At 43.6% G+C, this 26,838-nt stretch overlaps 1 protein-coding gene across 1 annotated transcript in view; it reads right to left on the bottom strand.

Moving 5' to 3' along the window:
- TBXAS1 (thromboxane A synthase 1) overlaps positions 1 to 26,838 on the bottom strand; it is a 151,073-nt gene that overhangs the window by 108,137 nt on the left and 16,098 nt on the right. The window contains exons 2-3 of the mRNA XM_080665005.1: positions 8,558 to 8,651; positions 5,517 to 5,569 (exon numbers count right to left, since the gene is read on the bottom strand). Of these exons, the coding sequence (XP_080521131.1) occupies positions 5,517 to 5,569; positions 8,558 to 8,651 (147 nt within the window). The remainder of the gene's footprint in view (positions 1 to 5,516; positions 5,570 to 8,557; positions 8,652 to 26,838) is intronic.

The raw sequence follows: 26,838 nt of genomic DNA, 5'->3' as shown, positions 1-26,838 counted from the left end.
AGCCTCTGTGTCTCTCAGCCACAATCCCCACAGGTTTTACAGCCCAAAGTTATGGGGACTTCTCTTACTGGCTTTGGGCTTGAGGGTCTGATGTGAGGCTGGGACCCCTTAGTCCTCAGGAGGACCTCCACAGCCTATATATCTTTCCCAATTTTTATTTGCCACACATGGGTGTGAGACCAGCCCATTCTGCATCTCTGCCCCTCTACCAGTCTTGATGTGTCTTCCTCTTTAAATCCCTAGTCATAGGACTTCCATTAAGCTAGATTTCAGGCAGTCTTAATGATGTTTGTTCTGTAATTTAGTTGTGATTTTGATTTGATTGTGGGAGGATTCAAGTACTGCATTTGCCTATGCTGCCATCTTGACTGAAAGTAGGCAACACTTCTGTTTTAAAAGGCGAGCATAGAGGAGAAACCAAGATGACGGCATAGGTAAACACCTAAACTGCTGCCTCTCACAACAATTTCAAAACTACAACTAAAAGACAAAACGGACATCATCCAGAACCACAGGAAGGCTGGCTGAGTGGAAATTCTACAACTAGAAGGAAAGAGAAAAGCACACTGAGACTCAGAGGAGCTGCAAGAGGCAGAGGTACTGAGACACACAAGCGCTCAGAGAGGACTGGTAACTGAGTGCGCAGCTGGCTTTCCCAAACGGGAAGGAGACAAAAGCTCCCGACTGCGCTGAACTCCAGTTCCGAGTGAGACTCTGGGGACCCAGACTCATACAAGGTGAAATTGGACTGTCAGGAAAGAGAAAAGCACACTGAGACTCAGAGGAACTGTGGAAGGCAGAGGTACCGAGGCGCGTGCACGGAGAGGGCGGACAACTGAGTATGCGGCTGGTTTTCTCAAGCAGGAGGGAGACAAACGCTCCCGATTGCACTGAACTTCAGTTCCAGGCCAGACTCTGGGGACCCAGACTCATTCAGAGAGAAACTGGACTGTCTGGCAGTGGGCGAAACTTGAGGGCAGCTTTCTCTCAGAGGTGCTTGCAGCAATTACCACGGGACACTGAGACACAGGGGCCTATTACGGCAGGGCTGATGGGAAACCAATGCTGTCTGCTCTGCCCCGAGACTCCGCCCCATCCAAGCTGAACACAGAGGCTTTTGCAAGTTTTGTCTCATAAGGGTGTCTCAAGCACAGAAGTTCTCCCAGCATAGATACAGCTGATCCTCACAGCCAATTGGCCTGGAGGTCAAGTCCTCCCAGTGATACCAACAACAATCAAGGCTTAACTACAACAAGACTGTGCACACAGCCCACAAAGGGGTGCACCAAGAGTGTCCACCTCAGGTAACTGGGGAGGCTGAGCCACTGGGCCCTATAGGACAACTAGCACGCAAAGCTACCCTACCAACTCAGGGAAGCAACAAAAATGCGGAAACAAAGAAACAGGTCACAAACGAAAGAAATGGAGGAAGGCAAATGACTGGATATAGAGTTCAAAACCACGGTTATAAGGTTTTTCAAGAATTTTCTAGAAAAGGCCAATAAATTTAGCAAGACCCTCGAGGATATGAAAAGGACCAATCAGAAATTAAGCATACACAGACTGAAATAAAAAATATTATACAGAGATCTAACAGCAGACTAGAGGATCGCAAGAGTCAAGTCAAAGATTTGAAATACAAAGAAGCATAAAACACTCAACCAGAAAAGCAAAAAGAAAAAAGAATCCAAAAATATGAAGGTAGTGTAAGGAGCCTTTGGGGCAACTTCAAGCGTACCAACATCAGACTATGGGGGTGCCAGAAGAAGAGAGAGAGCAAGATACTCAAAACCTATTTAAAGAAATAATGACCGAAAACTTCCCCCACCTGGTGAAAGAAATAGACTTACAAGTCCAGGAAGTGCACAGAACCCCAAACAAAAAGAATCCAAAGAGGATCACACCAAGACACATCATAATTAAAATGCCAAGAACAAAAGACAAAGAGAGAATATTAAAAGCAGCAAGAGAAAAACAGTTAGTTACCTACAAGGGAGCACCCATACAACTGTCAGCTGATTTCTCAACAGAAACTATGCAGGCCAGATGGGAGTGGCAAGAAATATTCAAAGTGATGAATAGCAAGAACCTACAACCAAGATTACTCTACCCAGCAAAGCTATCATTCAGAATTGAAGGTCAGATAAAGAGCTTCTCAGATAAGAAAAAGCTGAAGGAGTTCATCACCACCAAACCAGGATTATATGAAATGCTGAAAGGTATTCTTTAAGAAGAGGAAGAAGAAAAAGGTAAAGATAAAAATTGTGAACAACAAATACATATCTATCAACAAGTGAATCTAAAAATCAAGTGAATAAAAAAATCTGATGAACAGAATAAACTGGTGAATATAATAGAATCAGGAGCATAGAGAGGGAGTGGACTGACAATTCTCGGGGGGAAAGGGGTGTGGGGGTTGTGGGAAGAGACTGGACAAAAATCGTACACCTATGGATGAGGACAGTGGCCAGGGAGGTAAGGGCAGAGGGTGGGGTGGAAATGGGGTGGAGGGGAACTATGGGGGAAAAAAGAGGAACAATTGTAATAATCTGAACAATAAAGATTTATTAAATTAAAAAAAAAAGGTGAGCATATTGAGTGTCATCCAGATTATAGAGCTCAAACAGGACTTTACCCCACCACCGTGCTGCCTCTAACTGCAGGAGTGGACATGTTTCAAAAGAAGTCAGTATTTTGTGGCTCATGTTTTTTTCTAAAGCAGAGAAAGGTGATACCTTTTTGTGAAGAAATTATACCATCACCTTCTTTTTTTCTCTCTCTCTCCTTTTCACCAGAGCTGGGAACAAAGAGTGGAGATACTACTGTAATTTCTATCTCTGCAACCTCATTTGAAATCATTCTCTTTGATTTAAGTTTTCTTGAAATGAAAAGGATAAATTGTGCTAACTAACTAGTAGTTAAAGTTGGGGAAAAGTTGATTGGGCATCCTGTTGTCAAGGAAACCAATTTTCTTTCTCTCATTCTCTCTCTCTCTCTCTCTCTCTCTCTCTCTCTCTCTCTCTCTCTCTCTGTCTGTCTCACACACACACACACACACACACACACACACACACACACACACGGCACCCACCACACCGCCCACCAGTTATTACAGTGCCCTTTAAATTCTTCATCTGAGATTTTAAGATTGCTTTAAAATACCCAAGGGCTCTACTCTGAAAATCTGTACAAGAAGTACTCAGGGAAGTGGTTCCTAGAATTCAAACTCAGCGAGGTTTTTTCTAATTCTGGGGAAGCTACTGTCATTCTGAGTCAGTACGATGCCTCAAAAATGTTTGAGACAGTCTGCACCGTCAGTGTCCAGTCAACTGCAAAGTGAGACTATTGGAAAGGGAAAGGTGGAACGAGAACTTTTACAGAGCAATAGAACCACACAGGAAAAAGAGAAAGGTAAACAGTTCAATTCCTCGAGCCTCTATTGAGTATCTATCATGCCGAAAGCAAGAAGCGACACACACACACACACACACACACACACACACACTCATGAAAGAAAAGAAAGACTAAGCTGAAAGAGATCTTAGAGAGTGAGGTAGAGTTGCTTATTACTGAAAGATATGCACCATCTTCTTGTCCTTCCATCGGAGGAATACACCTTCCCACTCCATCAATGTCATGGTTGGCCACATGACTTGCTGCCCTGACTTTGGGTTTGGCCATATTACTTTGTTTGGTCAATAGAATGTTAGCAGATATGGTACAGCAGACACTCAAAATATTCTTGTGCTATTAAGTTGGCTCTCTTGAATCTTTGCCTTTACCGCGAGAACAGCCTGCCCTAGCCTGCCTGCTGTTCCCAGGAGGATGAGAGGCATGTGGAGCAGAGCTGCCCCAGCTGAGCCTGACCTACATGAGCCACCTCCCCAGCTGACCTGCGGGTGCATTAGGAAGCTCACCTCAGCTTCCCAGCCAAGGGTGGCTCAGATCAGTCAATTCCAGACAACCCTTAGGCACATGATAAAAAATAATAATTGGTTGTTTAAGTCACTTCATTTTAGAGTAGTTTATTATACATCAATAGCAAACTCATACAGAGAGCATCTACTAGAACATCTTAATTTATTATTTCACGGTGTCACATAGCCAACTAAAGAGTGGTTAAGCAGAACTCGGCCAAACTGAGTTTCCTGGGTAGGGCTGTGTCCACACAGGATACAAGTCAATCCCCTTTTGGAAATCATCACTGGGAGAACAAGCATCACGTATCCTGGGATTGAAGGGCTCACAAGACATTGTACCCCATCAGGATCACAACAGAAATTTACTGCCCCAGAAAAGTTATCACCGACCTGGAAGTCCAGAAAAGAGCTACTAAAATTACCCAGTGGCTAAGGATAAACTGTGTGACAACTGCCTGAAGTGATTAGGACACCACTGTGGAAAGACACATGTTGAGAGTCAATTGATTCGAGTCTGTGAAATCTTGAATAGGGCAAATACTCTGAGCATGGGTTTGTTCATCAGATTCCAGAATTCCTTTTCTTTTTTTTTTTTTTTTAGAAAGTTTGGTGGGGAGCACACTCTGAAGTGTAAAAGGGAAAATTCAGGGAATAATAAAGGGAAGTCTATATTACTTTACCTGGTTGAGAACTAGGGTGACCCTATGTATATACAGGACAGCCTTAGTTTCCACTGCTATCCTTGGGTAATTATTAATAACACCCCCTTTCACTTTCAAAAGTGTACTGGAATGGATGGTAGATGATATGGTCATTCAGCTGACAGTATATTTTACAGTATACAGGTCCATGTAGGGTTCAGATAAGTTCATGGGGAAAGACCTGCTATGGGTTATGAAGGCAAATTAGACCAATGACCAGTTGGTCAGGCCCTGGTGCCTTCACCATCTCTCACAACAACAGGTGCATGAAGGTGGGCTGCAATGGGAACAGTGGCCCTGGTCCCATTGCATGGAGGGGCATGAAGGTGGGCTGCAATGAGAACAGTGGCCCTGGTCCCATTGCATGGAGGGCCACTGGTCCCATTGCAGCCCACCTTCATGCACCTGTTGTTGTGAGAGATGGTGAAGGCACCAGGGCCTGACCAACTGGTCATTGTGTTTTTTAAAAAATATGTTTTTATTGAATTTTTAGAGAGAGAAAGAGAGAGAGAGAGAGACTGATGTGAGAGAACAGCATCAATCAGCTGCCTCCTGCATGCTCCTACTGGGAATCATCAATCCCTTAACCCAGACATGTGCCTTGACCAGGAATGGAACCAGTGACCTTTTGATGCATGGGATGAGGTTCAACCAACTGAGCCACTCCGGCCAGGGCTGGTCAGGGTCTTAAAGACTGGGAAGTGGTGGTGTTTCAGGCTAACTGATGTCCCCTTGGCCAACTCTGGGGTCTCTTCTAGGAGCCTCACCTGCTGGGCACTCCCTTTTGTGCATCCTCAAAAGATAGAAACACATATACCTTCCCATCTTATTATTACTTCCAAACAATTCGCCACACAAAAATCAAAATGGTAGAAGAATGGAGTTTCCCTCTTACCCACACAGACGTCCATACAGCCTTCTGAGCTCCATTTGGCTTTCCCAGAAACCCTGCAGAAAATACACACTAGAGTAAGAATACTATTCAACAAAATGTCAAGTGTTCAAACTTAGTATTCAGAAAAGAAGTCTGGAACAGCGAGAACGCAATTACATAAACAATATAAAAGAATTGAAGTGATATTGCTTTCAAGTACTTTGGAGTATTAGAATAAACTAATAGCTTTAAAAATATATATGTTGCCAAGGAAAAGTCTCCATCAGCTCTGCTTTCATGGACAGAAAAGATCATCTGTACTTAAACTATTTGTGTATAATTGCTGCTAAAATATTTGAAAACTGTTTGCTTTCCCAACTACGTTAGCATTCCCCTCTGCAATTTGGTTTATATTATTATTATTTTTGGCAAAGCTTCTTTTCACAGCCACTCTATGTGTAAACATCTGCTGGGTCTGTCCAAATTATCACAAATTCTGAATTATCGTCATCCAAGTTCAATTTTAACTAAAATCAACATATTCAGAACCTTAGAGCAACTTTATATAGGACAAAACATGACACATTTCGTAGTGAGAAATGATTATATATGGAGGTATGCGGGGAAATGGGGGTGGAGGCTCAGAAAATGCTAGACTCATTGTGTTGTAGGGATGGAGTTGTATATAGGGATGGAGTATATGTGCAGATACACACAGAGGAATTGTATGGGTGAAGGGTTAGAAATTGCTAGATCCATTGTATTGTGGAAATGAACTTTACATTAAAGCATGCATGGGTTGGGATGGAGGTGAGGGAGTGGAAAATGCTAGCTGTGTGTTGTGAGACTGGAGAATACAAGAATATGGGCAGATATAGGACGGATGGGTGAGAGTTGAAAGTTGAGATCAAAGAGGTGGATGACCTTGATGGAAATACATTCCATTTCCATTAAATCGACTTTCATGGTCTAAGCTTGCCATATAGCAAGGAAATCATATATGAATATAAAAACAGTCTCTAAAATTGCTGTGTTCTCAAATAACTTGGCAGAGTTTATACATACAAGCGTGACGAGCTGAAGAAGAGCATCCTGGAAATTATCCAGAGGGAGGGGCACAGTGTTCTCTTCACATTGACAGTCAGACTGTTTCCCTCCAAATGTTAATACCAAAGTAATTACTCAACTGAATGCAACTGATCACCACACACACACACACACACACACACACACACACACACACGCGCGCGCGCGCACACACACATACCAAAATATGTGAAATGTATTAAATTTCCTATCTGGGCTGTTGTTCTATTTTGACACTGAGAAATTTCTTCACACTTGCTTCAGGAATCTCACACGAAGCCCAGATGAAATAGCTGTGGGCTCAACGTTGTGAACTGGCCACCCTGAGATAGAGATGAGAAGAAGTGTTTTTTTAAAAAACACTAAGAAGACAGCAACAACAACAATAAAGAGTGAAAGGGGCTGTCGGACAGAGAAAGGGACAGAGGAATGGATGGTAGATGATATGGTCATACAGCTGACAGTATATTTTACAGTATACAGGTTCATGTAGGGTTCAGATAAGTTCATGGGGAAAGACCGGCTATGGGTTACGAAGGCAAATTAGACCAAGGCATGGAGGGCCACTGGTCCCATTGCAGCCCACCTTCATGAACCCATTGTTGTGAGAGATGGTGAAGGCACCCAGGGCCTGACCAACTGATCATTGTATTTTTTAAAAAATATGTCTTTATTGAATTTTTAGGGAGAGGGAGAGAGACACTGATGTGAGAGAGCAACTGAGAAGGAAGCAGGACAGAAATAGCTAGTGTGATTTTCTATCTGGCACCAAGGGCCTGCTTTTCCGGAGGGGGGCGGAGGGAGAGAATTCTGAAAAGACCCCAAAGGGATATTATCAGGACTGGCCAAACTTAGTCCTTCCTGCCTTCAGCTTAGTGGCTCTCACACGCTGAATCTGTTGGGTCCTGATGTTGGGTTTGGTGGCAGCACCCCCATGATTTAGCAGAATAGACTATTGGCTTCTGAGAAAACCCAATGTGAGGGAACATAGAGTTTACATAGAGCCCTGGGCCTATATCTACAAACGCAGACATTTCCACTTGCTAATCAGTCACTCTGACAAGTCAAAGGCATCTCGCTGAACCAGCTTCCCTTCCAACAACTCATGGCCATTCCCCCCATTTCCCTGGCTCCAAAGTTACAGGCACATTTGACTCATCTTGCTTTGAATTCTCTACACCTAATTAGTCACACGAGGTACTAATTTTGTCCCCAACACCCCTCTCTTTTCACTGTTATTAGCACCCTGGGCCAAGTCTTCACTTCACATCTAGACTTCAACAACAGTCAGATTCTACAGACCTGACCTAAATTCTCTCCCTTACAGAGTAATCGCCCATTTTGCTGTCCCTCTCTTACTCACAAATGATAGCACATGAATGGTCCTTCACTTGCCTTTCTAGACTATCAGGAAATTGTTCCACCTTCCCTTCCCTCCCTCTCTCTCACAGCTGCATTCCTCAGGGGTTCCCAGTCTTTGGCTCCCAGGCTGCTCACCAAGCTGTGCCCTTGTTCTCAGGCAGGTGCATCACATACATTGTCGCTCCGCATCTGGCTTGTGTGTCCTTGTCTCTGTGTCCATTGCTCCTGCAAGACCCCTTTCTCCAGGAAGTCCTCCAGGATGGATCTCCCTCTGCTCTGAAGGACAGCTACCCCATCTAGCGCTAGGATAGATCTGATCTGGTGTTGTCCACCACTATTTTGTATGTGCCCTTGAGGGCATAAGTAACTTCTACTTCTTCCACACTCCAGGGCTGGCACATTTAGACACTAAATAACTGTTTTTTGGGGGTGAATGGATGACAGGACTCAGTGCATATTGATGAGTGATAGTCAACAGGTCATTGTCATCACATAGCACCTTCCCATGCCAACCACTTCAGGTGTGGGTGACCTAGACAGGAGCAGTGCTTCGGGGCAAAGCTGCACTGGACTCAGCGTGTCTTATGCTGGAAGGCATGGACAACAGCGCTTACCTGGCGGAAAAATGTCAGGTTTCCAATAAAAGGAGAAGGCTTGGGGTGTCTGATGCCCAACTTCTCCAGTCTTGAAAATGCCGAAGTGGAGTACCTAAGGGGAAAAGCAAATTAAAAACCAGAGAAACTGAAGTTGGCATTCATGCTTTTGGCTTATAAGGTGTCAGAATGATTGAGTCCTCTGGAAGTAATGGTAGGAAAAGAAGTTTCCAGTTGATAATACCTAAGGATTGAAGAGGTAGAGGCCTACAGGGGAGTGAGTGGCATAGAACCCAGTAAATTACTCCGGATTGAGTGACCCCTGAGAGATGATGTCCAAATGCCCTTCCCCACCTAAAATGGCCATCAATAAATTGTTCTTTAAAACACATCTCTCCCTTTGCCTCTAAATCTACCATGAACAATTGTTTCAGAAGGCAAGGGGTGAAAAAGTCACAATGGTAAAAATAAGTTCCCTGTGCAAATTTGTCTATTTTCTTGGTCAAAATTGACCCCTGCACATAATTTGTCCCACAGCACATTTTTAGGGACAGAGTGTTCTCTCCATCCCTAAAAATAAAAAATAGGGGCGGAAGGAACACCCCATGGAAACGAGACCTCATCACCAACCACTAACAACCTCTTCATGTCTTTGTTTTCACGGCCTGAAACCATATGGGAAACATTTTCTTAACCAAAAATCAGGAAATGCCGCCTGACAGATTTCTATGCCACTTTCCAGGAGAGAGCGGCAGTCTGAGAAGTGCATGTGGCTGTCAAAACATTGGAGTTACTGGGACGTTTCAACAGTTTATGGGAACAGAGGGATAGCGCCGGGAAAGGCAGCGCTGGTTTTGAAAACCCTGGACATATGGCTGTGATCCCTGATCAGCCAGCTAATTAGGTCAAAAGTTCAGTTAGTTCAGAAAAATTAATGAGTCAAACTGGGTGTTTAGCATCATGCAGAGATCAGCCAAATCTTAATTTAGGAGCAAGGAAAACTATAGAGTATCACTACAGCTGGGCTTCATAGCAGACCTGGAACTTAAAAACAAACAACCCCACTGCTGTAAGATCACTCACTTATTATTAGAAAAATGGAATGTTTGCTGGTCTTTGACCTTCCCACTTAGCCCAGTGAGGAGCACTTCAAATAAGAACTTTTCATCGAACGCTCAGGTATTCAAGCAAAGGCCAGCCCAGCTTAAGGGTTGATTTGTGTTATTCTGAGCAAGGAGTCTGCTTTTTTTAAAAAAACACACATATTTTTATTGATTTAGGAGATGAAGGGAGATGGAGAAAGAGAAAGAAACATCAATGATGAGAGAGAATTACTGACTTGCTGCCTCCTGCATGCCCTACACTGGGGATCGAGCCCACAACCTGGGCATGTGCCCTGACTGGGAATCGAACCATGACCTCCTGGTTCATAGGTTGATGCTCAACCACTGAGCTACACCAGCAGGGCTGAGTCTGCTTTTAAAGTGGCCACAGGGGAGAACCAAGCCAGGGCAGAGCAGGAAGAGGGTTCTGCTCCCGGGTCCCCCGACCCAGGTTTCCACCATCTGGCTGCATTATCTGGTTTGAATGAATCCCCACAACCTCACATTTCAGTCCCTGTTCAAGTGTAATTACAAACCACAATCAAGAGCCATGTGCGAATTACATGGATTAGTCACGCCCACATTCCTCTTCATTAGCGTGTGTACCAAAGGTTGACAGCACAGGGTATAACAGTTATTCTTTCAAATCAGAGATGATAGTTTAAATAACTCCCTGCACACCTAAAAGGAAAGAGCAAAGGCGACATACCAGTCCACTTAATACTTCCCTCGGGATCTCAAATCTGGCTCCTAGGTTCATGTCTTCATCAGTTTTTGTGAATTATTTTCTTAATATAATCTCTAATGGGTAGAAGGAAATATGTCATCTTGGGCCACATAATTACATCTTAATTTTGTAATTAGATGTCTTGATTGTCTAATTAAAGGACAAGAAGTCTGTGCCTAATTACACATGCTAATTATTATGCAAGTCCATGTCCTAATTATGTAACTCCACTTATGAAAATACTGCTTGTGTGTCCCTGCACAAAATTCAGACATTTTCAAAGAGATGGCATCAGCAGAGAATGTTCTAGTCACAGCCATCAACTTCACTTGCAGCCTAGACTCAAGTGTAGACCTTAAGGGTCTTCAGCTAGGAATTGCCAAATGTTGCCATCAGTAACTAGAGTCCTTGCGCCAAAATCAGCAGGGAGAGGTCGCTGCCACCAGACCATTGAGCAAAATTGCAAAGTGAGTTTCATTTGTCTCCCTCCCCCTTCCTTCTCCGCACCTTTGTTTCATATTCCCTGGTCCCTGGGTCCCCTCTGTCTCTCTCAACAGGCTCTTAACCCAGAATCGATGGACCCCAGGAGTTAGAGGTTGAATTGTGTCACCCCAAAAAAGATAAGTTGAACTCGCCACTCCCAGTACCTCAGAATATGGCCTTATTTGGAGAGAGGGTGTTGCAAATTTAATTAGTTAAAATGAGGTCGGACCAAAGTAGAGTGGACCTCTAATCCATTTTGACTGGTGTCCTAATAAGAGGACGGCCACGTGAATGGAGACACGGGGAGAATGCCAGGTGATGTCAAAGGCAGAGATTGGCATTATGCAGCGGCAAGCCAGGGACTGCCAAAGACCATCAGCAAACCACTGGAAGCTAGGAAGAGGCAGGGAAGGATTCTCCCCTCCAGGTTTCCGAGGGAGCATGGCCTGTACCGGCCTTGATTTCAGACTTCCAGCTTTCAGAACTGTGGGGTCGCAAATGCCAGTGTTTCAAGCCCAGTTTGTGGTACTTTGTTATGGCAGTCCTAGCAAATTGGTAAACCAGAATACCCATGAATGAAAAAGGATTTTTTAAAATATCCTGCTGATGCTTTAAAAGTTGTCACTGTGAGAGAAATTTGCCCTTTTATGTCAAAATGTGCCATTAATTCCTGTGTCATCAAAAAAGTTCAGGTGGCCCAGGATGCTGCTGTGAAAAGCAGGTAATACACAACTGTGCTGTGATATTTAGGAAAGCTTCCCTTTGTGTGGGCATGAATGCAAATGGATCCCACAATTATGCCCATGGACATGTCTCATTGCTTACATTAAGGATACTTAGGTTGGAAAATGACAACAAAAAGTGTATGTAGTAGCTTCAGATAGCATCCTTTTATTTTACTGTGACAAATAACACCGTCATTTATTGCTATAGGACCCCAATCCTGCAATGCCAGGGTGCACCTTACACTGTCAATTTTCAAAATAAATTGTGACAGATGGGTCATTTTCAAAATAAGATTCCATTTTTAAAGCCTAGACATTTCCCAACATTCCGTTTTCCCCAAGACAAAGCCTTTTCTTGATGCATTCAACTAGAGTGGCCAGCCCATTGTTCAGCCAATGAAGACACCCACGATAAATTAGGGGATATTTTGATGAGTGGAGTATTAAAGAGATGGTCAAGCTGATTGGAGCTTGGAGCAAAAGAAGAAAGCAGTCAAATGAGAAGCTGCCCTCCAGGATTTGCCTCTGCGTATCTTCAGCAGTCAGAGAGGAGCTGGTTTTTCTCTTGTGTGCTTCTGGAAACAGCCAGCTCCTTGGTTCATTCATTATCCTTACCATCACTATCAAAGAATTCCTGCTTGGCCTAGCCAGTGTGGCTCAGTGGATAGAGCATCAGCCTGTGGACTGAAGGATCCCAGGTTCGATTCCACTCAAGGGCACATGCCCGGGTTGCAGGCTAGATCCTCAGTACGGGGAGTGCAGGAGGCAGCCGATCAATGATTCTCACTCATCATTGGTGTTCCTATCTCTCCCTCTCCCTTCCTCTCTGAAATCAATAAAAATATATTTTGCCCTAACCGGTTTGGCTCAGTGGATAGAGTGTCGGCCTGCGGACTCAAGGGTCCCAGGTTCGATTCTGGTCAAGGGCATGTACCTTGGTTGCGGGCACAACCCCAGTAGGGAGTGTGCAGGAGGCAGCTGATCGATGTTTCTAACTCTCTCCCTCTCCCTTCCTCTCTGTAAAAAAAAATCAATAAAATATATTTAAATATATATTTTTTTAAAAAAAAAAAAAAAAAGAAAGAATTCTTGCTTGGTGAGCTGCTTTTGGAAATTTCAGAGGCTATTGATGTTTTTGAAATGGCGAAAGATTTCTTTGTGATAAGAAAGAATCCCACTTCTCCTGGGATAAAAAGGCACAATGCTCCAGGAACAGGTGAAGCCCGGGGGTGCCAGGTAGCAAATTTCTACTTTTTGGGGAAGAAATTTGCTTTCTCCTGGTTACCCTACACTCGCAACATGCACAGCCATCAAAGGCTTTACCAGGAATTCCATAAAAAAATTTGGGGCCACATCAAAATCTTCATTAGAAAAAAAGGCCTTAAATCGTTGCCTTTTCAAAAGGTTTTATGAGAAGGGAGCAGGATGTGAGGTTTGCTAGCTCTCCAGAAGAAATGCTTTATAGAAATTTGGGCAAAAAAGTTAGAATAATCAGGGAGAAAGCTTACTGTCATTTTATTGTAATTCTTCCTAGTTTTTATCTTCTGAGTATTTTTTATATGTTTGAGATCATATTCTCTATAATTTCGTTTCTATTTTTATTTCCCTTTATTTCTATTTTTTTCTTCATTTAACATAAGAAATACCGTATGTCCATGTTATTAATCCATTATGGATATTACTTTCATGGCAATATAATATTCTTGTGCACTATAACTTACTAAACTATTCTTATTGTTTAATATGTAGGGTGTCTTCAGTATTTTTGCTAAATTTTATGCTACTACAACAAACATCTCTGGGCATGAAACTTTTCTAGTACTTTACACATGCAGCTTTTCCAAACCTGAAGTCCATGGAGTCTCTGGTGTTAAATGTTGGTACACATGCCAAAGTACTTTCCAGAAAGTTTGTCCCTTTCAGCATCACTGTCAGTGTCCATTTCACCAAATACTCTCATAAAACGTTTTCCTATTTTTATTGACACATCAGTGTATCTGGATGCCTGCATTTCTCTCGTCACTAAAGAGGGGGAACTTTTTTTGCCATCCCTTTTTCTCCAGTTTCAAAAATATTTCCCAGCTTTGAAGTTATTCTTTCTTCCCCCCACCTCACTGCCAGTACAGTTTATGGAGGTGTCCGGCGGAATTATACCACAGCAATTAAAGAATTAGTTGGAAAATGAACAGTTATTGACGGGAGACTGCAAGCTGACTCCAAGCACATATTTAGGCAAGGGGAAGAAATGAGCAGATGAAGTCTGAACAGTTTTCATTTAATAACTACGGCCTTATTAGCTAAATTTAAATTCTATATGCTTCTTCTTTCTTTCCCTGTTCTTCCCCCACAACTATAACTAGAGAAACTGTACATACAGAGCTTGCTTCAACTGTGCATTAAGCAAGAGTTCCTTGGAAATATAGAGTTTCTATGGGAGGACATTTCAGTTCCCCTTTAACACCTCATTTCTGTTTTAGCATCCTCCAGCTCGTGTTCAGGGCCTCTCCTGTGACCCATCCCCTCAAGCCCTTGCTGTCACTTGCCATCAGGGCTGGAAATCATCTGGTGTATATCTGATGGGTTGGTATGGCTCATGTGTAGAAACACCAATTGTTTTTTTATGCCAATGTTGTAATCAATGAGCCTTCTGAACTTTCTTATTGGTTCACATATGGAATCTCTTTGATTTCTTATGCTGACAATTACATGTTATGCAAATAGTATCAGCTCGTTCTCTGTTTAATCCTTTGTCTCACCTTTCATTTTCTTTTCTTATTCCAGTAGCTGGGGCCTCTAGTGCAATATTTTTTAAAAGCAATAAAAGAGAGTACCCTTTTCATATTCCTGACTCTATGGGAATGCATCTAATGTTTCAAAATAAAGTGTGAGATTTTATTGTAGGTTTTTTTATAGATATTCTTTATTGGGTTAAGGACATTTCCTTCTATTCCTGGTTTGCTTAGAAAAGTGTTTCTTATTAGAATGCCATGGTTTTGTCTATTTTATTAATCTTTTCAAAGAACCAACACTTGCTTTTATTGATCATTTCTATTTTTTGCCTTCTATTTCATTAATTTATGCTCATATTTTTATTATCACCTTCCTTCTGTTTTCTTTGGTTTTACTTTTTGTTTGTTTTTTTTTGTTTCTTTTGTTTTTTACTTCTTAACAATTTAGCTCGCTTATTTTCAATGAATGTATTTAAGACTAAAATCTCTCTCTCAGTACATCTTTAGTTGCATCTCACACATTTTTAAATGTAGTACATTCAGTATCTCTTGTAGTCTACTAGGGAACTTCTGAATATAAAATATACTAAACTAAAGAGTTCATTTTATAACATATTACAGTGGTGACGTGATATTTTTGTGTCATGATGAATTCATGGATTTAAATATTTTTTATGTGTTTGGATCCATTGCAATTATTATTTTACTAGGGGCCCAGTGCATGAAATTCGTGCACTGGGGAGGGGTCCCTCAGCCCAGTCTGCCCCTCTCACATACTGTGAGCCCTCAGGGGATGTCCTACTGATGGCTTAGGGCCGCTCCCTATTGGAGCAGTCTGGCCTCCCTTTGTGAGAGGCGACTGGGCTGATCAGGGGAAGGCGCCAGTCCCATCACCCCACTACTGCAGCCACTGCCAGTCACCGCAGCCACCAAGGTATTTTCATCAACATGGATTCCAGTCCCTTCACCATGAACAAAAGACAACTTTCTTTAGACATTTTCAAGATGTGCCTTTCATAAGATATGACATTTCTTTCTTTATTTTTCTTTTTATCCTCACCTGAGGATGTGTTTCCATTGATTTTTTCCCCTTCCCTCCGATCCCAGGCTCGGCCCCTTCCCAAGCCTACAGCCTCCATCCCAGGTACCCCCGTCCCCCAAGCCTAAAGCCTCCGCGGGATGGCCGGCTGGGAGTGACCTGGGTGTCGGGGAGGTTCCCGGGACCCAGGTATGTATGCAAATTAACCACCATCTTTATTGGGTTAATTTGCATACTCAGTGATTGGCTGTGGACGTAGCAGAGGTACGGTCAATTTACATGTTTCTCTATTATTAGGAAAGATTTATCAAATTATCCCATCTTTGGCTGGTTGAGTGCATGTAAGTGTGTTCCTGAGTACTTTTGATAGAACAGCTTCCTTACTTTCTTAAATAACAAGATGTTTCAGGTTTATCTTGCACATTTCTTGTACCAAAACTGGACCAGCCATTTCCCCAAGAAGCCCTGGTTCCTTTTAATGTAAAATGGCATCTAGGGACCATAAAGGAGGAAGACTTTTTGCTGTATTTCCTGGTGATACTTCATGACACCACATTTGATTCTTCAACTATGTGAACACCTGTTCAAAAACTTAAATAGATTTTGAAACATGTTTATTGACTCCTTTGTAATTAGAATTATTTTAAATGTATAGTGGTACCTTTCCTAAAAGATCAATATGGGGAATCCTACCAAAAAGTGAATGAATTCTTTTAAGTAAATTAATCTTTCCTGACTGTATTCATTTCTTATTGCTGTTATAACAAATAACCACAAACTTAGTGGCTTAAAGCAACACAACTTATTACTTTATGGTTCTGGAGGCCAGAAGCTTAAAATCAGCCTCACTAGCCTAAAGTGGAGGTATCAGGTAGGGATGATTCCTTCTGGAAGATTCAGGGAATTATCAATTCCTTATTTCTGTCGCTTATGGCTACATCTCTCCAGTCTCTGCTTCCAGTCATCACATTGCCTTCTTGAATCAACTCCTCCTGGGTCCCTCTTATAAAGATCCTTGGGATTACCCAGGTAATCCAGGACACTTTCCCTATCGCAAGATCCTCAATCCTATCCTTCAAGTCCCTTTTGCCATGGAAAGTGGTATTCTACAGGTTCCAGGGATTAGGCATGGACATCTTTGGGGCCACTATTTAGCTACCACACCAACTTATATTGTGTGCAGATCCTAGATTTTATGGTGGAGTTTTGGACTGTGCCTATAAAGGAGAAGTGTCTGGGGTCCAGACTGTCAGAGCTTCCTATTTAGGGAGAACTGGATGAAACAGCCGCTGGAGGATGGGAAGGAGGCAAGCCCAGAGCTTCAATGACATTCAGCCTCTGCCTCCAGCACCACTGAACCAGGCTTTTGTGGCCCTAGCATCTAAACGGGCAACAGGTAAGTATTTTAAAGAAAATACTACAATTGACCAGTTGATGGTCATTACAGTGCAGAGTTAACAATTCCATTTTTACCTCAACTTTTCAGGGCAGGAGAGTCAGTTGAGTCAATAAATCTCAATTGATACTAAGACGTTAATCTTCTAAATTCAGTTGTTTGGATAGCATCTTTAGAGTTTTTGCCGTATCGGTAAATCACTTGTGCTGCTTTACTTCCTATTTCCTTTGAATAAACTTAAATGCATTTGTTTTCAAAGGAAACTTTACATCATGACCACAAATAAAAACCATTTCCATAAATAAAGCTCATGTGAAAAATAAATACTTCACAATGGAAAATCCCAAAAGCCCATGAAGACCTCACCTGCAGAAGGCAGTCCATAGGCCAGGGCTGGTCCTGGCAGGCCACATTAAAATGTGCTCCATCGAGGTCTCCCTGGCTCAGCTGATAGTGCAATACCAAGGCCAGAGAATGAGAACAATTCAGTTCTTTTTCAGCATTCATGTGGAGAATTAGATCAAATGAATCTATTGTCTTGTATTTCCTTTTTCAGAACTAAGAGAGCTGGTCTGCCTTTGACACTGGGTTTATTCCAAACTATGATAGGCATTTACCCTCATAAGAGGTAGAGGTCCTAATAGTAAGCTTCTTTATCACTGTTAGGGCTGACGTTACTGGGCATGTTACCAATGAAGAGAATCATGGGGACGACACATATTCACTGCCCATCTCCTATGTGCCAGGCATGGCGCTGGGTGCCAGGAATGCTGCAGGGACATGGCATAAACCTAGTGGACCAGACAGACATTCAACGGCTAATGAGAAGCAATTAATTCAGTGTTTACATTATCATCCTTGCAGCAAAGAAGCATCATGAGGATGTGCCAGTTGAAATGCACCCTTTGCATTTTGATCACTTAAGAGCACTTCTTCTGTCCAACTATTGGGTGGGATTTATAGAATCCAAAAAAATGGAAAGTAGTCCTTATGCTTATTATTTCTCCCCAAGGCCGTTTTCAAAAAATGGGACCTTCCAAAGAGAATCAATATCCAGAAAACCACTAAACTGAGGACAGAGGTGTTGAAGCTGGAGGTATAAACAGGGCCGCATCACCCGTAGCCGTCTGATGGCACTGGGGGAGGCCTTGAAAGGGCTGGTGGTCAGGTGGTCCAGGGCTGGGCTGGGGCAATTATGTGGGAGGAAACGCTGTCTCTGCCTTAAGCCCAGTGTGCTTTCCAATGCCCGTGCCGCCTCAAGAAAACCAACTGATACGTTCTGGGACTAAGGGCAGCAATGGCATGCTGTTGGAGTGGGTAGTTAAGCAGGAAGGGGACTCTGAGTGAGGCCCAGAGCCAGGCTAGCCTCACCCTTGTTCCCCAGTCTCTGCCACTCCGTCACAGGGTTGGTCACAGAGGGAGGCTGGGAGCATGCCGTTCGCTTTTGTGCCCGTGGGAATTAGAGAAGAAGGATGAAGGTAGAGCAAAGAGTAGTTTCACAATATTAATGTGCATGCAACTCATCTTTCTATTTTAAAAATAGATCAAAGCAATTGAATTATGTCATAAAATGAATTAAGTGGCTGATATTTATGAAATACTCCTAGATTTTTTTTAAAGTATTTGACTGAATTTAACTAGAATAAGCTTCCCTAATCCCCACGAGAAAAAACAGTGACATATATAATTGCAATCCCAAACCTGCCCCCAAAACCTCTCTTCTGGGTTGGGGGAGTAATGGTTTAGTGCATTTAAAAATATATACATAATAAACATTTTAAAATAAAATATGTTTAAATGCATTATAATATATTTTAATTTATGCATTTAAATACAAATATATTTTAATGTCCTTTCATATGTTTATATGTTTAAAAGTGAAAAGCAGCCTCTTGGATCTGGACCTTGAATTCCTTCCATGTCAGGGGATTTAAGCCCAGACATGGCATCTCCAAAACCCCCACTTCAGCCTGCTTGTCCCAGGAGCTGGAGAATTTGGCTCCTGAGAGGGAAAAAGAAGTCAAAGACTCTCTTACAAATTCCTTTCAAAAAAGAATTTTGCTTCTGTGGCCTCATCTCTTTCGAGTCCCCCAATGCTGAGTTCTACAGCCCTGCCCTGGAGAATGAAGTTGTCATCCGAGAGTCACAGGCAGCTTCTGGGTTGTGGAGACACAGTCACCCAAGATACATTTTTGCAGAGGTGGGAAAATAACTAGGTCGCCCCCATCAGCGGGAGCATCGTCATGAGACAAGTGAAAGGACGCTTGCTCCTCTTAGACAGGTAGGGGTCCAGGCCAGTGCGAGAGTTCATTTCCATCTCTCCATCTGCCAATTAGTAGACTGGGCCTCCCTGATAATTGTGCTCTGGAGGTAATGGCTTGTTTAAGTAATTGATGGTGTTGTCCTCACTGGGGAATCTTAGCACATCAAAAGATGTTGAGAAAGCCAAAATTCACCTAGAGTCTGAATTAATCACTTTGTCAAGCACAACAAAGGCTGTCTTGCTTTGCTAATAATCCCAAATGAGGTAGCAACCCTCAGTTAAATAAGGAAACTCTGGTGCCTTTAATTAATGTTTCAAAGAGCTCAGATTTGCTTTTTCACCGCTTTATTTTTACGAGAATGCGGGGAAATGCATGCACAGCAGGTATTTTCCAAATTTCTCAAGTGCAGGAGGATGAGACCCTGCAGCACTAAAGTTCATAGAAAAGGATCTGGGGGCTTTAGTTGACCACAAAGTCAGTGTGTGTGGTTGTGCCTGGGTCAGAGGAAGTTAGTCCCAAAGTATGCCTCAAAGGCAGCCCTGCAGTCTCAGCACTTCCCCTGCCCCAGGCTTGGCCATTGGGAAGCCACTGCCACCTCCCCCTGCCCCCAGCATAGCCACCTCGGCCTTTCTGGGCTGCACCACAGATCCACCACCCTCCAGCCTTCTCTCTGGCAGACTCTCATCTCAAATTGTGTCTCAGAAGGCTCTCTTCACCAGGCAGCTCAAGCTTCCCAGTTTCCCAACAGACCCTCATCCCCCTTTACCTGCTCCCTCCTATTCCCCCTCCCCCCAGAGCCCCAGGCCAGCCTGGCCTTGCCTGGTTCCCAGTGCCTCTCCAGGTCCCCACCAAGGTCATGGGGGCCAAGTCAGAGCCATGGGATCTCATGGGTCCAGAACGGGAGGTTGGTCTGATCCCAGCCACCTTTGAAAGGACGTTGACATACTAAGGCTACCTGGAAGCCAATGAGCAGGATGAAGGGATGGGATCTGGAAGTCACTCAGTTTAGTTCAGTGATACCTACAGAGTGTAGACACCATTCTGACTCCAGAGAGTGTATCTTATGGAAAACAAATGGGGAAAAGGGCGATTTCCCTTGGACTTGGGGAAACCCTGACAACAGCCTTCCATATACATATTTTACCTAATAACTCCCATGGCTTCTAAACTGGTCTCCAATTAGAAACCGCAGTGCTATCTTTTATTCGTTCCATCAATCATCTGCAATCAATCCCCAAGGACTGTCAATTCTGCTTTCAAAACATCTCGAGTGGGTTCTTTCCTTCCTTCTAACTGGCATCGCCCTATCTCAGGTCACCGTTGTTTTAGACCAAACAGTAAACTCCTTTATTTGGCCCATAGGGCCTTTGATGATCTGGCCTGGCCTAACTCCAAGTGGTCTCTGTTCCCCGCCTTTAGACTCCAGCAATCTTGCAGGACCTGGACATTTATAGTTATGTCAGTTTATTTTACCCTCCCAGGCTTTTAAACCCATGCTCTTTCTTCTCCAAGGCCAAGACTAAGAAGAGGCATGGGAGATATCAAGGGTGCAAAATTTAAGGAAGCACTTACTCTCAAGGATGTGCAAGTGCCACTCCTGCTCTTGTATGACCCTGAGCATAAGTGCCTCCTTAAATCTCACACCCAGATGCCTGCTTACCTCACCCTCTCCCGGTACACTCTGTTCCCTGCCTGATGTGTCCACCCTCTTTCTCCACCTGGCAAGTCCTAATTATTCTTCTGATTTCTCCAGGGGCCCACCCAGACTGTCCTAGGCACATGGAGATGTTTCCTTGGCCACTGATTCCCTAACGCAGAGGGATTGCCAACGAAGAATAGGAGAATTGGTGTGTTATTTGTAGGAATATAATCCTGCCTAAATTCATTATTTACTGGACCTGGGTCTGTTTCCATCATGCAGGCTTAGTCATCTGTAGTTAATCCTTTTGTTTTCATGAAGTCCTTAAAGAACCCTTAAGATATTGTTGTGAAAGAGATATCTGCCTCGGGTGAATCCCAATGACAGTTTGAGCCCTGAGAGTGCACAGTGCCTGGCACAGAGTGGGCAACAACCCGTTTGCTATTAGTATGCCTCTGTGTGCTTCTTAAGAATATCAAACAGTTAATGAATGTTTTCCAGGGGCCGGGGGCTGCTCTCAGTGCTTCCCACATGTTAGCTCATTTATTCCTCCCCACACAGAATGTGCTGCTATGATCATCTTCATTTTGCAAATGGGAAAACAGAGGCTCAGAGAGATTAAGTAACTTGCCCAAGGTCACACAGCGAGTAGGTAGCAGAGCTGACCTTTGACCCCAAGCTGTCTGGTTCTAGAGTCTGTGCTCTTGGCTAGCAGCCTGTACTGTGTCTCATTTTTACATTTGCAGAGCAACAAGTTGCCTAGAACCAAACCTATCTACAAGGCAGGAGGGCAGAAATCCCTCCTTTGCTCACTTCTGTGGGCTGGTGACTCTGAAGGCCCTGTGAAAAGACAGATGCCATTCACCGGGCTCTGTTATCCCCTGGGAGCAAATCAATTGATCAGATTAGCTAATGAGTCAGCAGGACCCTGAGACTTGAAACAATGACAGTAAACTTACAGTGAAGATCTGGCCTGTGTAGAGAATAGAGGGCTGTTTCTTTGAGTTGCTAGGTCTCTTAGTAGCCAAGGTTGGTACTCAGGGCATTGGGTCCTTGTAGTGGGTGCACAGAGTGATTCCAAGTTCCTTTGTATCTAGCCTAGTGGGCATTCAAAAATATTTGCCAATTGAATTTGGTCATGTCTTCATAAACCCAGTCAGTATCTCCATCTTTCTATTGCACTGTGACCTGCCCAGGAGCCTGGAACAGGCCTGGGAAACCCAGTTCTGTCTCCCAGCCTGGCAGATGACTTAAAGAGCTTAGGCAATCAAAATAACAAAAGATTATTGTGAGCATTTCAAAAATATTTTTAATCCCATTGCATCTTTTTTGTTGCTGTAATCCTGAAATCTTTGTGTTGACCTGATTCTTGCCAAGTTCACTCATGGCCTTTGATCGCCTCTTAGCTACAGTTATCAACTATAGGTCCAACTGGAAATTGCATAAAACAAGGTCCAGAGGCAATAGCTCCAGTCTAAGGTCACCAAGAGTCTCAGTGCCCTTTGCTCACCGATGTGGTTGGTTCTGGCTCTCACCCCCCTGGGCTCTGGACCGGATGCACAGACACTCAGAACCTGCCCAGCCTTCCTCTTGGCCAGCCCACCTGCATTTGGCCTCTTGCCTGCCTCCTGAACCTTATAATCCCTTGCATGATTGCTGTTCCTTGTCCTAGTCCTGGCTCATCCTGACCACTCCTCTCTCATTACCTGCACTAGTTCTTTATCGCTGTGTAACAAATTACTCTAAAACTGAAGTGGCTTAAAATAACAGACATTTGTTATCACACACAGTTTCTAAGGGTCAGGAATCTGGAAGCAGATCGGCTGGGTGTTTGAGGCTCAGGGTCTCCCGTGAGGTTACAGTCCAGCTTTCAGTTGGGGCTGCAATGATCTAAGGCTGGCCAGAGCCTGAGAATCTGCTTCCATGCCCACTTACGTTAAATGTTAGCAGGCGTCACTATGAAGGCCTCTCTGCAGGGCTCCTCAGCAGGCCAGGTGGCTTCCCCCTGAGCAAGCAGTCCACGGGAGAGTCCAAGCTTAGGTTATAGACGGCTCAGTCATTTATAACCTAACCTTGGACGTGATAACACTGCCACAATGCGTTATTCTGTTGGTCAGGTGAGTGGCCCTGGTACAATGGGAGAGGGTCACAGGGATCATTTAGGGGGCATTTTGGAGGCTGGCTACCACATCATTTGTGCCCCAGTGTGAGCAAATTGAATTAAAGTGCATCGTTCTTCCAGAGTTTCACCTTGGGTTTTTCAAGCTGGTTACTAAGCCTTGTGAAGTCTGTAAGCTGCTTCCTCCTGTGATGAGGTATTGAAACAAGATGTAGTTGTGCCATTTTTCACTTCATAAAGATGTATTCAGTGCCTGCTCAGTGCCAGGCATGGTGCCAGATGCCATCATATATCACCGGGAGAACAGATAGGATCTACTTGGCTTTACTGGAAAAGTAAAATCTGGGAAACTTCAAACTTGGGTGAAAAATGAATTTAAAGCCTTCAGGAAGCCTTCATATGGCTAATAATAGCTAACATCTACTAAGCACTTGCTTTGGGTCAGGCAGTGTACCAACACATTATAAACATTGTGCCTCTAATCTCCATCAACATCCTTGTTATGTCTATTATATAGATGGGGAAACGAGACTTAGAAACCAGCCCCAGGGACTGGCCCACTGCTCAGTGGCCAGGCTGCAGCGCAGGCCAGGGCTGTCTGACTGAAGACCTGAGCCTCTAGCTAGGCCTCGGATGGGCCTGTCCTGGCTCAGCAAGGATCGTGAAAGGAGGGAGACCACAGTCATCTCCTAGGGCTGTCGTAACAAACTGGGGGCTTACAACTGAAGTTGATTCTCTCACAGTTCTGGAGGCCGGACGTCTAAAACAGGGTGTCCGTGGGGCCATGCTCTCTCTCGGGAGTCCTAGGGGGAGAGTCTTCCTCACTCTTCCTAGATTCTGGTTGTTGCTGGCAGTCCTGGTGCTCCTGGCTTGCAGCCGCATCCCTCCAGTCTCTGCCTCCATCAACACATAGTGCTCTCCCTGTGTGTCTATATCCTCAATTCATCTTTACTCCATGCATCTCTATGTCCAGACTTCCCTCTTCTTATAAGGACGTAGTCATGGATCACAGCCCACTCTAAACTAGTATGAACCCATCTTAACTTGGTTATATCTGCAAAGACCCCTATTCCCAAGTAAGGCACGTGCTGAGGTACTGAGTGGACATGAATTTTTGGAGGGGACACTACTCAACCCAGGAAAAACACCATCAGAGGTGTCAGCAGCCCTAAAGAGAATAATCTGCATGGGTGTGTTGGTGGGGAGAGGTCTCCTTGACCCCCTGGAGTCAGAGGAGGTGGGATGGAAAGAAAATAACCTTAATGAAAGAAGACACAATTTCAAAAGCATTTCATTTCCTGACTCACTCTCAATGTTGTGCTTCGTTTTTTCTTTTGTCTGTTGGGCTTTTGGGGGGCTTTTTGGCTATTTATTTTTATTATACTAACTAAGCTAGATTCTAGTTTAGTCAGCACAGCCTTTTTATAGAGAAAAGGAAATGAAATGCTGTGGCTGATTTGGAATTGCAAGAGCACTTCCCTGTTCACATTCACCAGCCACTCAATAGAGAAGAGGGTACAAACGCATACGATGGGGGTGCAGGGAAGGGAGATAAAATCACTTTCTCTGTTTGAAAGCCCAGGTTAATTTCACCCTGTGTAGCAGGCATTGTGGAACTGGGTGTCACCCTTTCTTCTGTTAGCCAGCACCAAGGGGTAGTTTCTAGAAGGGCGAGACATAATCCTAAAACCTGTTTTCTCTTCAAGAACCCAGTAGGGCTCTAGCACCCATGAGAATATTTAAAAGAATTCTATAGCTATTTATCTTTACATCCACAGCCATTTCTTGGCATAGCAGCAGCCATAAATTTACTGCCCAGTGTAGAACAATGAATTTGTCTTAAATGATACAGCTCACCATCTGCCCCCTGGTTGTTGTCATTCAGGATATGGTACACACACTACTTTCTGCATTCAGGCTTTTTTCCAGAATCCAAAGGTCTATTTCTTGTCTTCTGGGCCTTAGAAATGCTTCCCCTCAATTTTGCTTCTCCAGACTGGAGTTGGGTCCTTTAGGTAGCAGCTTCTCCCTTCCGCACCCCATCTCCTGAGTCAATATTTGCTCTTCTCAGAGTACACACTAGCCCATCATCAGTCAGCCCCTGACCTCCATTGCTTATTCAGCTAGAAATTCTGGGTACATCTCCAGGCTGAGTCCCTACACTGAGCTCAAGCCCTTGTTTTTAGCATTCTAGAAGCTAGTTCTCACTCTACGGTCAAGACCCACCGTGACCCACCACGTCAGCATCTCAGCTGGCAAATGCTCCATCAGTGTCTGTACTTTTATCAGAGATCATTGTTTTCATTTCCAATAAAAATCCAAACGTCCATTAGCCTCAGGTTTTAGTTCGCTAGTTCTTTGTTTTTATTATTGCTTCTTGTTTTGTCTGGTCTTCTTATCCACAGCCTCTTTCTGCTTTGCCAGAGATCAGAACCCAGATGTGTCATCTTGGAGCCTGTGGTAGATGGAATCACTGCTCCCAACTAATGTCCTCCCTGTGTCCACATTCCACATCACCACCCTTTGTTCTGTGAGTCTGAAGTGCCTCCCACTACAGTAGGGGGAGTCTTCTTCCCCACCCCACCCCACCCCATCCCCATTAATGTTAGGCGTGGGCATGTGACTTGCCTTAATCAAAGTAATATGGGCAGAAGTGACGTCAAGCCATTTTCAGGTGGAGGCCACAAGAGACATTGCTCACCCCTATTGCATTTCTTGCATTCCTAGGAACTACATCTATGAAGTAGGCTCTTCAGCCTGGGCCCCCTTGCAAACACCTCTGGAGCAGATCTGAATCCCACTCACAGCCTGGAACAGAGCTACTCACAGACTGTGAGAAAAATAAATGTTTGCCAGTGAATTGGGGGTGGTTTGTTATACAGCATTATTGCACCAATAACTGACTAATACAGGTCAACTCACTTCTCTGAACCTTCATTTTCTTATCTTTAAAATGAAGCCATTGGATAATAACCAAGGGGCTCAACCTTTTTTCTACCTCTATACACCTGAGGGCTCTGGAATATACCCAACAGTGACACCAGATTCAAATATCACAACGCAATAAAGAAAGAGAAGGATTGGAAAGTGAATTCCATTTAGGAATGCAGGATCTAATGGTAGCCTTAGAGAGAGCCTTTTCAGTGGAGAATGGAGCAAAAACCCCATTGTGTGGCTGAAGGGTACATGGAAGGTGAGAAAGTGAGCATATGTGGGTTCCTCTTTCAAGCCTTTTGGCTGGGAGGGAAGGATAGGTGGGGTGGTAGCTGGGGTGGAACATATAGACAGAGAAGAGGTGGTTAGTTGGTAAGCTGATCGACTGACTGTCTTATATGTTTTTAGATGGGAGAGAATTGAACCTGCAAGGAAACCTTAACACTGTCATAGTTAAGGGATAATGAAGGTAAGGGCTCGGACATGAGTGTACAGGAAACAAAAAGTCTGGTGTCTGAGAGAGAGTAGAATAAGGCTTGCCAGGATTTACTTACTAATTTGATATGCATCGTTTATTCTGCAAGTTCTCAAACCCTAGGGCTAGGCAACTGGCAACTGATGAAACAGAATCAGGCTTCTCCTGCTCAAGGATAAATGTAAAGTTTGTCATAGAAAATTTTGAAAAATTTCTGGAAAGCAAAAATTGAGTTTAAAGCTGGATTTATAGAGCACTTTTCAAAAAATAGGTTTTCTTTTATTTTTAAACACCTACAACTAAGAGATAAACAATTGTACCAATAGACTAATAATAATATAAGTTGATGTAAAATTTACTGTTCACAATGTGTGTTTACTCCCTTTCAAGGAGACAGGAAGGGGTAACTTCCTCCACTTTACCTTTGGAGACATCTTAGACAACCTTCTTGAAAGAAAAGTCCACTCTTCTCAACTTCCCTCCTTCCCACTCACTTCTAAACCTGCTGCATCCTGGCATCAGCTCCCCCCCCCCCCAACACACCATCAGTGACCATCTCCAGCATCACCTAAGACTTCTTAGTTAACTCCAATAGGTATTTTTTAAACCTTGTCTTACTTGTTCAAGGTCAAGAGCTACCTAAGTGTATAAGCCCAAGACCATTCAAAT

This window comes from Plecotus auritus, assembly GCF_963455305.1.
Source record: "Plecotus auritus genome assembly, chromosome: 4".
Classification (NCBI taxonomy): domain Eukaryota; kingdom Metazoa; phylum Chordata; class Mammalia; order Chiroptera; family Vespertilionidae; genus Plecotus; species Plecotus auritus.
Note: the sequence above shows the minus strand (reverse complement) of the source record. Positions and strands in the feature narration are given on the sequence as shown.